Genomic DNA, 12,591 nt, shown 5'->3' with positions numbered 1-12,591 from the left:
GTTTTCTCAATTTTAAAGATGCTAAGCTATCATATATATATATATAAAACCTTTAGTTTAAGTGAACTGCAAAGAATCAGATATCTAAGCATAAGATACGAAAAAGTGAAACAATTTTTTTTTCCAAAGCTTCTTCATCGAATTCAAACCCAAGGATACCTACTGTACTGGCAATTTTATAAGCTAAGAGAGAGAGAGAGCCCATGGTATTGCTTAAACCCAGACTGACACCATCGTAAAAGATCTCTCAACCCATAACACAGTGAAAAAAGTACTATCAAGAACGTGTGTGCGAAGAACAACTATTAGGATATAAATCGTTATTTAATGCGAAACACAATTTGATGAGGGTATCCTTTTAGATTAATTTAATACGAAATGTAATATTTTTTTGAATTTATAATATATAATACTAAATAAATAAGGAATAATATTTGATATATTAGAGTTTTTAGACTCGACCAGTAATAAAATTAAAAAGTTGATAACTGTTTTATAAGAGTATAATAAAATATTTTAAAAAAATAGATATTAACTTTTTTTAATTTGTGTACCAAATACCAACCCAATAAATAAAATTTAATTTGAAGTTGTGAATCAATATATTTTATTTAACAATTTTAAGTAACAAATATCTCGTATATCAATGAGCAGTATAGGTGAACCCTTCATTATATATTTATTTCACTTATTCATGCGTAAGAGAAGATATTATTATGTCTATATCTCATCTACTCCAACGCACCATATTAAGGATATCATATTGCAATGCTCGACATTGTTCTTTCATACTCGTCTCCAAGGCGCCATATTTCATGGTTGCCCTTAAAATGTTTTGTTTCACCTCTTCAAACATGTTTCACCAAACTTGCCTCAAAAGCTCGCATCTTTAAGACTGTTACACCGAATTTGTCCAATTTTTTCCCAAGACACTACCATTAGATCCTAATGAAGCACTTATCCTCCGCAGTCACCTTAAGGTATCATTCCATTAGGGCAACACCAAAGCTCCCTTCTATCATAAGAGGCTCATTTTCAGAAAAAAACTCTCTAAGATTTGAAATCATTATTTCTAGTGACCTTTTGTATTTTATAGTGCAAACAGTGATATCAAGCTATCGCATATTTTGTGTTGTAACAAAATTCTATGTTTATAGAATGATTTGTTTGACTAAATAGAATTGTTAGAATTGTCTGAGAACTAAATAAAAAAAGTCACTACAAATTACAAAAGCAATTCTGGTACAAGTCACGGATTCTCATTCCCAGCGGCCATCGCTTTGCCCATGATATATATACGTCCAGTTCACGTCTTTATATAAAATACTCATTCATGAACAGTATTGGTGGGAAATTGTAACAATTTTTTAAATGCACTCATTTAATGCAAGTAGTATAATTATCCGCCATGTTTCTAAACCTTGCTTAAATTCTAAAAACAATGACCCTTTTTTGTAATCACTGTCACATCTCATGATTATGTTAAAATAGGCAACGTAACAACGCTTTTGATAGCTCGTGCTTTGACATTGACAACAACTTTTTCCATCGTGGACACGAATATTAACCCACCCTTTTTTTACAGCTTGCAAAAGCGATCATTAGCTATGCCTGGACTTCAGGTAAAATGAAAGATTAGAAGAAAAAAGGGGGGTCAATATAAATAGAATTAGAATGAAAAAAAAAAAAGAAAGGGAAAAGAGCAGGGATCTAAAAGTAAGTGCGGGAAGAATAATATAAAGGGCACTCTCTTTTTCATCAAGTCGCTATCAGAACACCAACTTCCTACGACGTGCTGGGATGTTATTACTTTTTTCAGCCAATGCCGCGAGATCTCGGATAGTTTCACTGATTAGGTCTCTAAATATGAGGCGTTCGATGTCCAGGATTGCTTCCGACATCTGAATGGGGCAACCATCCCAACCGTTAATGGCATCCCCAGCAAGGTCCTTTCTTAAGACACCACAAATGTCCTCAAACATGTCATCCGAGGAGTCCCTTTCCCGAATCTTTTGGAATTCGGACCAAATTTGTTGCAGTGATGTCTCCCCAGTCACAACCTTCCATGGCGGTAATTGCTTCTTTCGGTTCAGAATTTCGTTGATGGTGTCAAATATCAGCTTCCTTTGGAGCCTAGACACTTTAGAGGTGTCTTTGCCCTTCACATACTGTTGCTTCTCAAGCACCAAAAAGACATCAGATTCATCATGCATGTAATTGGCTGCTCTGAGGACATCGGAAATGTAGATAAAATCACAATCATCAGACTTTGATTCAACGGATGGGATTGCAGGACTCCACATTTCATCTTCTGATTCAACAAGTTGATCTGATGATTTCAAACAAAAATGTTAAAATCTCAGTTCAGGTTGATCGAAAATTAGCGCAATCCCAAAAATAGTTATGGGGGGGTTTTTTAAGTTCTCGATTGATGGAGAAACAAAGTCAACATCAGTACGGAATATGACAGTAACAATGGCTTAAAACATACTGACAGAAGATAATGCATCCAATACAAAAAATGAAAAAGACTAAATTCATCGTCGCTTTCACTCTATTTCCCATATGCACATAGTTTAACAATTTAACAGAGAAGGGGGACCATTTTCCTACAATTACCAAAGGCAGCATGGGATGCTCTAAAATCTTATGGCCTCCAACGGCCATCTGTCAGCCAATGTTCGGCATAGATTATTCTTTTCTCTTTGGCTTAGAGGGAAAAATGTACGGGGAATTTAAACTTTTTCTCACATCAGGTAAATTTTGTTTTGCAGAAAACGGAAGAAGTTTTCAGTCACTTTTTCTTATTATATAGCTGCAGTTCTTCATTTTACTGTTTTTGAGTTTGACCCACAATGTTGGCCGCGTCCTTTAACCCAGGCCCTTTTCCCTCGATCACTATCAAACTGAAGAATCCCACGTGAATTTACCGCCAAACCCATTTAGATTCTCTTTTCCGCCGGTTAATCAGCCGGAAGAGGGAACGGTTTGACTAATCATGAATTAATTAAACAAATAAAAAGGCCTTAAGGATACGACAATAAGAAAAGCTTCAAGCTATTGAAGGAGACTCTGTTTGACTAATCAGCAAAGTCAGGCCTAGAGCTAAACTATAGCAGTCCATACGTCACCATAGTCAAATGCAAAATCTAGCGAATCACAATCAGTTAGTAGACTTCTTTCCTTTCTCATAAAAGATTTAGTATGTGCCCAAAAATATAATTTTAAAAAAAAAACTAGCAGTAGTTTTTTCTTTTTCTCGTACCTTTGAAATCTATGCTCCGTTTCATAACAGGGGAGGGAGACGATTCCTCTTTGTAGAACGAGGAATCAAGTACGGAGACCGGGCTCGGCTGCAACTCGGTCGTAGCAGCCGTCATCTCCGCAATGCTGTGAAGCAACTTATCACATCTTTCCAAAAGGGTCCCCCCATCCTTGTAGTCCTCCACCTTCGACCTCTGTAACACTCAAAATGCCATAACAATAAATTACTGGTTTAAATGAAATAGGATCGTTAAGCAAAACTAAATAATCAATGAAATTTAGTTATTGACCTGATTTTTTACCTCCGTATCAGTTTGAGAAGAAGTGCTAATGCTACTCTCTGAAACAGTAGATGTTTGATCCTCCGCTGGAATAAATACCTTCTCTTCTTTATAATAAATCTCAGCCGTTGGTTTCGCATTTCTGGGTAATCTATTCGTCGTCTGTTCTAATCCGGTTCTTCTCACATTTAACCGGGGCGACTGAACCGGAGAGACTCTTTTCTGCTCTACATTTCCATTTCCATTCCCTCTCCTATGAATTTCAACATTCAGTGGCCTTCTGTTGGGACTCCTAACGCCACACTCATTCCTACCCGGAGAAATCGAACCCTTACCTCTGCTTTGGCTCCGAATATTCCGTTCAATCTCCGGCCGATCACGTCTTGGGCTCATAGTCGGCGGTGAGTCAATATTGAAGTTCCGGCGAGGTCCAGGTCTTGATCGATAATTTGAAGGAGGCGAATCTTTGGCAATACTTCTGGCCGTGGAAGCCGGTGATCTTCCCGGTTTGATTACGACGATTGGAGATTGTTCATGTTGATAAACGAAGTTTCTATTATTCTTTTGGTTTGGAGATTTCTTACTGTGTAAAAGGCCTTTGAGTTGCAAAGCTTCAAGGATTTGTTTGAGTGTCTCAAGATCTTTCGATGGCTCGTCTATTCCTCTGAGCTTAAGACGTTTCTCAATCTCTCCGTAGACGTTAACGGCCTGTTTTCTCTCGGGGAAGAAATCAGCTGAGTCGTAGAAGCATTTCCTTTGGTCCAAACCTCGAATTGGAGCTTTTACCGGTTCAGCTCTCGCATTTCTTAAGCCATCTGGCCTGTTGATAATTACACGATCTTGTTTGGCTCCATTTTCCCTTACGACATTGCTCGAAACTCCTCCGTTTTGGAAATTTGGTTGTTGGCTTTGTTTTAAGTGGAAATTAACTCCGTCAATGAAACGATACTGAAACAGATCTCGACCTCTAGCTTCCGACGCGGATCTTCGGAGCTGAGCTTTTCCGTTCGGTTCGGGATTCGAATCCGGTATCGGTTCCAGTCCCATGAGCCTTGCAATTACGCTTGGTGACCGCCGTTGTTTATCGCTATCATCCACCTCATCTTCGCATTGGTTCGCAGATAATATCAAGGCATTCGTACGGATCTCTCGGGGCTTAAGGCTTCCTTTGGCGTCAACGACGGCTCTGCTATCCAGAGAAAGCCTCGGAGCTTCCTTGGAGAATTTCCATGGCGACCTCGCGCTAACTTCTTTGTACTCAAAAACGGGAAGGGGGAGAGGTGACTTGCTCTGATTACCAGTAGGCGTGAAAAGTTCCGATGCCGGAGATCGGAGCTCCGATGTAACCGGAGATTGCTTCGAACGGTCTGGTGACGCTGCTGCTCGACCTTGTGGCTGCTTCTCTAATTCTCTCGATATTGCTGGTGTCTCAACGGTCTTCACTTGCTCCGTTTTCTTTTCACTCGCCTGAAACAAGTTTAGCAAAAAGTCGATAAAACAATACGAACCAACGTAAAAAAAAGGAAGAAAAAAAAGACGGAAATCAGAAAATAAAAACCAACCGGCGTTTCCATGGGAGGGAGGCGCTTAGGGGAGTAAAGACGTTTGCCAGAAAGAAGCTGGTGACGATCAAAGATCTGAAGGAAACCAGCCATGCATCCCATTTGTTTCCCTATTTGCTTCTCAAGATTCTGCTCTGGCACTACACCCGTCATCATCTTTCCTTCCTTTTTTTTTTTAAGAAAAAAAAAACTATTCACCCTAGTATTTAACTCAATAATCCCCTTCTTCCTTACAAGTTAACCTTCTGTTTAGACTTCCATCGTCGAATATCTCAGCATGATTGATTGCCTGTTTCTTTCTCCCCTTGTCTGTGGGCGAGAGAGGGTTTGAGACAGCAGCCTCTATCGCATCTCCCGCTTTTCTGGTCTTTAAAAGGGTGGTCGAAGTTAAGGAAAGGAGCAGTGTGGGTGTGGGGGCAAAGTGCATACGGACGTTACTTGCCCTTGCCCTTGCCCTTACCTTTTCATACAATGCCAAATTAGTACATTGTTATTTTATTAAGTATTTTAGGGGTTCGAGAGACTTGAGTTGCGGGAAAAGGTCGAATTGTTTTGATATATTGGCGTAAAAAGAACCGGGCCAATTATATATTTCGATTTTCATTTAAATTTTGGAAAGGGTATTGGGCGGGTTTGGAAATTACGAAGTGAGGTAAGCATCCGGAGGCAATGCTTTGCTCTACGCTTTCCCCTTTGCTTAATGTTAAGCGTTCTATATTATACTTCAATTTATTATGGCATTGTGCCAAAATATCTTTATTTTTATAATTAAGTTATTACCATTTACTTGAGATATTAATTTAGTAATGTATACTTATGATAAACCCATCTTGTAGATTACAAATTTAATTTGAGAAAAACAAAGCTAAAATTAAGTAAAAAAGATCATTTAAAAGCGGAAGAAATATGAGAAAGCTCAACTCTTGCTATTGTCTAAACACTACACGACCCACATCATTTTCGAAAAAAGAATTTTTATCATCACCTCTTAATCCAATTCATATCCACCTAATCTGCTTAAATTAATTTTAACAATATTCTCAACTAACATGAATCACTTTATCATTACACATAAAATAAAGAGCTCAATGAAGGCTTATTTTCATTCAACCTCCCTCTTTAAATATCTTCTCCCAACATTGAGCTAGAAACGAAGGATATAAAATCTACACTTTATTAAAAACTCAATTTTTTCATACCACCATCCTAATGATTCTCCATACCATATATGTAAAGCACTTTCATTTCAACATCTCTCTACTTGAGAATCACTTAATGCCATTAAACATTTTGTGTAACTTAATTGGTAATAATAATATATATTGATATTCTTATAGATATGAATTTACTTACTTTCTTTTTGTCAAAGTATTTACTAAATAAAGTTTTTTTTATAGTTTTATTAATGAATTATTTCGTGTTTCACTTAATAAATATATTATGACAACTTATGTTTATAAAGTCTATGGACAATATTTTAAAGAAAATACTTTTTTTAATATTCATTTAAAATGTAATTTATATTTGGCATTGGAATGACAGGAGCTGGTTTAATTGCAATCATAAATATTGAACTTTATCTTCAACTAGGAAAAAAAGGATTTTGACGTTATAAAGTAAATAATATTTAAAAAAAGAAGAAGAGAGGAAATTTGTGTGATTAGAACTGGCATAATAAATAGAATGGCAGTTTGTTTTACATTGCATTTCTTTATAGTTAACAGAAATATTTGTGTTGTACTTTCTCTGCAAGTACTATACCAAGGCTCACCTTAGTAATTGCTTTAATTGTTACTTTTAAAAGCACAAAATATATATACATAAGTAAAATTATACTATATATTTACTATGAAAAATGTAAAAAAAATTACTTGCCGTCTTAAGCTTAAGATTGTTCTTTAAATTGGTATTAAATTAATAATAATCTCATGCCTTCATTAATATTGTAATGATCAGGTAGGGCAGTTGGACTGCATAAGAATCAATTAAAAGCCGTCCAAATGGAGAGATGGATAAGGGAAAGAAGCTATTAACGTACATCACGAGCCCCAACACTTGGTGTTATATAGATATACGTATGTATACACATTTGAGATGGAAGCAGTATCAGTCCAAGAAAAAGAATGGGTTTACCAATGCAGACAAAAGAGCTTATAAATACGCATATAGTTAAAGTTCAGGGCAGCCTGTGAGTAATGGAAAAATAAGTATTCAGTTAAAAGTTCAATTATTTGTATTTATTTTGAAGGGTTATTAGTAAAAAGTGATTAACGTAAAGAATAAAGTTTTGGGTTTGGATGGAAAAAATATTATATTGATGGGAGAACATTATTTCATGTAAGGATTTAATCTTACTCGATTTCAGATTTAATTAGAGTTATATTGGGTCATAGATAATATATATAATTTTGGTTTGTGAGTGTAACAGGATGGCTGATCCATCTAGATTGATGCATATTTAGGTAAATGAGTTTCATTAATTAATTAATACTGGGTTTTTCAAGTTGGTATGAATAAACAATATATTGGTGGGAACGGTAAACAATTACTTCAACAAGGAAGGACCGATAGCTGAAACGAATGACTTAAGCTTTACACTTTCCATTGCTTGTGCTGCTAGTTTATGGGTCAATGATTTTTTGTGCATCTCGTCTTGGTATTGACGAATAATCTCAATGGAGGAGAGCTCGAAATGTTAAGCTTTCCAATTTTGAGGATCCTATGTAGTAGGAGTAACCTTGGCCACTACCAACTTTCTTGCTATATCAACGTAAGTGTACTGTTTGTGACTATAATAGGGAAAATTACATTCTTGACTCGTAACCTCCGGTGTTTCTTTCTTGCCTAAACAGACTCACTTTTGTGAAGGCACATTTTTTGTGGTATGGGACAATTTGGCATGTGGACCTAAATTATGAAGATAATGTGGGGTTTCCAAAACTTACAAGAGGGTCAAGCTGAAGCCTTACCACCATGTGACTTGTCTCTACACTATGTAATGAAATTGCAAAAGCCCTATTTCTGGGTTGCTTTGCTCCATGTGAGAGGAGCCTATTCCTCTTTGTACTTGCCTTTAAACTCCAAGCCATATGTATGTACACATGTATATAGGTACTATCCATTATATAATGGAGCTAATATCTCTTTCATGTGTCTTGTCTTTGATCTGAATCTGATACTAATTATTATGTATAAAAAAACTGAAATAAAGCATGCTCAACCTTTATCTTTTACCTTTTATCTAATCTTCTTTTTTCATGTAACCCACATGCATTTCAGATCTGCAGAAACTCTTTATTTAAGCTTTAGCTTTTCATAATTACAATCTCAGACCACTAACTGCAATAGTAAAAAAAGAAGAGAGAAAATCCCAGTAAAAGTGATTAGAAATAGTAAAATAGGCAAAACAGCACAGTTTCCAGTTTGAAAAACTCAAAAAGCCCCATGTTCGTTCACCGACCCTCCTCTTCTGTATGCATTCCCAAGTTTTCGAATTTGTTTAAAACTATATTTCACATTCCCCTTTTGCTTCTTATAAGCTATTAAATTCCATAGGGTCAGTGGTTAAGAAAGCCAGGCCACTTTGTCATCAAAAGCTAATCCATGGATTTTTGCCCTTCATCTACATATCACTGCTACGACCTAAAGGAATGCTGGCAATATGTGCATCCTTTATTACAGTAGTGCAGTAAGTTGCTCATATGATCACATCTCTGAAACGGAAAAAGTTTATAACTTGTGTTACTCCAGTTTTTTAATCGAGTAAGTACCAATTGAATTAGCAAAAAAAACCCTTCCAATACATAAAAGTCTCTATTTTGGATACATCATACATACAATGGAGTAAGGGTTGAATTAACAAAAAACCCACTTGGTAAATAGAGCAGATATAATTGAGATGAAAATGAAGTTTACTTGGACAAATAAAATTAGTATGAAATTTCAAAGATAAGAGAGTACCCCAGTGGGATAGCTAAGAGGAATATTCAAAGTTGTCAGGGGAAAATGTGTCTCTATTTATTTATTATTTTGTTATTTATTCTGTGAAATGCCTCCCATATGCTCAGAAAAGGCATAGCGGTGTTGTATTTTAAACTAAAAAAATTGTGGATTGGGGCTAAATGGATTTAGGGAATGCTGAATCAATCATGGAGAGATAGGGCTTCTGATTCCTCCATGGGGTTTTGTAGTTGAACCACTTTTTAACTTTGAAGACTGCAAAATGCTGTGCCCATCCCACATGTACATTACTTTTTTTTTTTATATATACACAAAAATATATTTATATTGTAGCACATTTGGCCTTCAAACTTTGCTGTTTTCTATTCTCATTTCCGGAATTTTCCCTGATATCTTATATAGTTTCATTCTTCAAAACTTTGCATAATCAATTTCTTTTGTCTAAAGTATGACTTGAACATTTTCCTAATAAGGTTGGATGATATGGAAGGTTTTCTTTTTGTTTTCTTCTATCAAGTGAACACTTTAACAAAGTAATACAGAAAGGTAAGGTCTTGTTATGTTAGTTCTTTTACGCATTTTAAAATGCGTTTGTGTTTAGTATATATTTTTGCTTCAAAATGAAGATTTCATACTGTTCGTAAAGCAATTAGATAACATCGTCTCAATAAAATAATTATTTAATTATAGTTTTAAAGAACTAATTCCTCACTTGGATGCCAAGATGAGCAAGAGTCATCCATCCCCAACAATAGTCAAAGTCTCCCAATTATCAAATCAGATAGCCACGTTGTCTTCTTATAACAAGCACATGACTAATCATCATTGCCTTCAAAATCAATATGGGTTCTGAAATTGCAGCCAAATTTTACTTTACAAAGCAACGTGCACATGCCTTTTAACGTCTACATGAAATTAGCATGCTTTTCTTCTTCACTATCTTCGCCTTTCATCTCAACTCATGAATTTCTCAAATCCAATTCAAGTCGATTTATATGTGTACTTTTAATTATTTATTTCCCACCAAACTAGTAATTAAAATGCGTTAAGTACTACATGATGTTATAGCTAGCTACTCCACAACCATGAATGCCATGTCATGTTTGGGTTCAAAAGCACAGCAACCCATTATCTAAATGAAGATTCTATTTAATTTGGTTACAGCAACCTAAAATAAAATGAATTTTATTATTGTATGTCATCTTAAAATAGTATCATTCTTATTTTGGCCACTCTAATTTTTTTTGATATCAATTTAGTTATTCTAATTAAGAGAATTGTTACAATTGATCGCTGAAATTAAAAATTCCGTTAATCTATTGACTTTTTTTTATTAAAATTAAGGACCTTTTTATAATTAATTCAATTTATTTTTGTTTATTTATAACATTTAGATTTCAATGTTGACATGATCCATATTTGAATCCTCTTTAAGAATAGAAAATCCAGTGATCGCGACGATGAACCATGACCATGAGTCCACCTTTTAGTATAACATTGCCAACCGTCCTACCATCACCAACTACCATCATGTGTAAATAAATCAAAAAAAAATATTTTAAACTGATCATAAAATAATTATAGAAAAAGTCCTAATTTTAATCGAAAGTAAAAAAAAATAATATCATGTTAGCATTCGATTAATTGATAACAAATTCTAACAACTGTCTTTATTAAAATGATTACGTTAAAAATATAAAATAACTAAAATAGAAATGATGAGTATAATTAAAAAAAAAAGAAAAAAAGAAGCAAGAGACGGGGTTCCCATGATTGATAAATTGGGTTCATTCTCCTCATAGAGTAGATTAGGAATAATAATATTTTATGAAATAAATTAAAAACAAGTCATGTCATGTGCCTAAAACAACACAAAAGTGAGCATATTGATGGTAAAATAGATGCTTAACGTAACGGTCTTTTAGGTTATCTGGGGTTAAATAATTTTGTTTCCACTTTGCTTGGAAATTAGCGTAGCTCAGTCGCCCAGAAAAAAAGGTTCCCCCACTTTCACATACTGCAATCTGAATGAATTCATTGAAGGAAAACTATTATTATTATTATTATTATTTAACGGTGATGTTGTTACCACTAAATACTTGCTATGCTAACATAATCCCCATTCCTTTGAAAATTATATTTTATCTTCATTTCAATTATTATAAATTCTGTCAATATTTTTTTTTAACATACGTAAAGTTAATTATTTTATATAAAAAATTTGGGGGTAGAGTTAAGGTAAATTAGATGTAATAAAATAGTGTAGTCTCCGGTTTTGAGGAATAAATCGGCGAATTAAATTATCTTAGGCTCAGCACAGCAGCCTATGAATAATTAGTATTCAACTTCCTCATTCATTAACAATATTTTATTATTTTAGTACGATTTATGAACTCACCCAACTATACTTCTAAATTGCTCATCCACCTTTTCAGTTGGAAACTGATCCATTTTAATAAATCTTCTGCTTTTTTTTTATTACTTAAATAATTAAGGACAAATGCCAAGGCCGATTGTAAAGAAATAACACCTTATCCTCTCTATATTAAATCACTATTTTTTTAATTATCACTTTTCATTCATTTACATATCTAAATTATTATCAATTTACATATCACAGACACGTTATTTTTAAATCACGTTTAGGGATGAATAAAAACTTAATACGAAGAGTTTTAATTTGATCCGATTTAATTTGTTAGGGTTGGAATTTTTTTACAAAAAAAAATGGATTTTTAAATCCTGACTAGGGATGGCAAGAAAAATTGAATATGAAGGGTTTCGACCCGATCCCATCTATTAAGGTTGGATTTTTTCTTGAAAAATCAAATTTGGAATGAGTCAATTAAATTTTAAAAAGATAGTCAAGTCATGGTTGAATTTAAGGTAAATTCACTTGTCTTGAAATATTTACAAAAATATCACTAGTATATATATTAAAATTTTGCTTTTAAAAAATACATACATAAATATATATTAAGTTTAAAATATTAAACTTAAAAAATCATCTTATTTATTTAAAAATAAAAATAAAATAATTAAAAGGATTAATTTCATTTGCTTCAGAATAAAATAATAAAATTAACTTTGGGTGGGATAGGAATAAATCTCCCATTAAATTTTAGGCTCTGGATGAATTTTTTTCTTTTTAAGAGTGAAAATCAACTGGAAACAAAGTTATCAAGATTTGCGTAGGAGTTGGGGGGCAAAATTCCGTCCCGTCCTAACCGTTGGTATCCCTAACCAAGACGTAAATTTTGTAGTCATCTAGTGCTTCTAGGTTAAGAGTTTGTAAACTCTGGACTTAGGATGCGAATTTTTCTTTTTTTTTGGAACCAATTAGTTAATTACTACAGTTTTTCCCTGATTTTGATTTACTTGTTGAATTAGGGCGAATGCTTTGTTTTGTAGGCAGACCGAAGTAATTGAAAAGCCCACTGAGAACAAACAAAATCAATACATTAGCATGGACGGGCATTGGAATATGGGAGGAGTGGAAATGGATAAGAACGAACAAAATGTGA

At 34.2% G+C, this 12,591-nt stretch overlaps 1 protein-coding gene across 2 annotated transcripts; it reads right to left on the bottom strand.

Annotated features, from left to right (window-relative positions):
- Positions 1-1,497: 1,497 nt before the first annotated feature.
- On the bottom strand, positions 1,498-5,656 carry LOC107924235 (protein LONGIFOLIA 1). Of its 2 annotated transcripts, none has more exons than XM_016854583.2 (4): positions 5,108-5,656; positions 3,555-5,012; positions 3,266-3,458; positions 1,498-2,329 (listed from the first exon to the last, which is right to left on the bottom strand). In XM_016854583.2, exons 1-4 carry the CDS (start codon positions 5,261-5,263, stop codon positions 1,770-1,772), a joined length of 2,367 nt encoding a protein of 788 aa, XP_016710072.1. In that variant the 5' UTR covers positions 5,264-5,656; the 3' UTR covers positions 1,498-1,769. The 2 variants fall into 2 exon arrangements, with proteins under 2 accessions (XP_016710072.1, XP_016710073.1); XM_016854584.2 differs by having other exon boundaries at positions 3,567-5,012.
- Positions 5,657-12,591: the final 6,935 nt, after the last annotated feature.

The sequence above is a fragment of the Gossypium hirsutum genome, chromosome A11, assembly GCF_007990345.1.
Source record: "Gossypium hirsutum isolate 1008001.06 chromosome A11, Gossypium_hirsutum_v2.1, whole genome shotgun sequence".
Lineage (NCBI taxonomy): Eukaryota > Viridiplantae > Streptophyta > Magnoliopsida > Malvales > Malvaceae > Gossypium > Gossypium hirsutum.
The sequence above is the reverse complement of the archived record's forward strand: the minus strand, read 5'-3'. Positions and strand labels throughout refer to the sequence as shown.

Excerpts from the sequence above, each read along its gene's own strand:
- LOC107924235 (XM_016854583.2), bottom strand. The coding sequence starts at position 5,263 with ATGATGACGGGTGTAGTGCCAGAGCAGAATCTTGAGAAGCAAATAGGG. Across the intron at positions 3,459-3,554 it reads ATACGGAGGTAAAAAATCAG|AGGTCGAAGGTGGAGGACTA; the intron begins GTCAATAACTAA and ends TGAGTGTTACAG. Across the intron at positions 2,330-3,265 it reads ACGGAGCATAGATTTCAAAG|ATCAACTTGTTGAATCAGAA; the intron begins GTACGAGAAAAA and ends TGAAATCATCAG.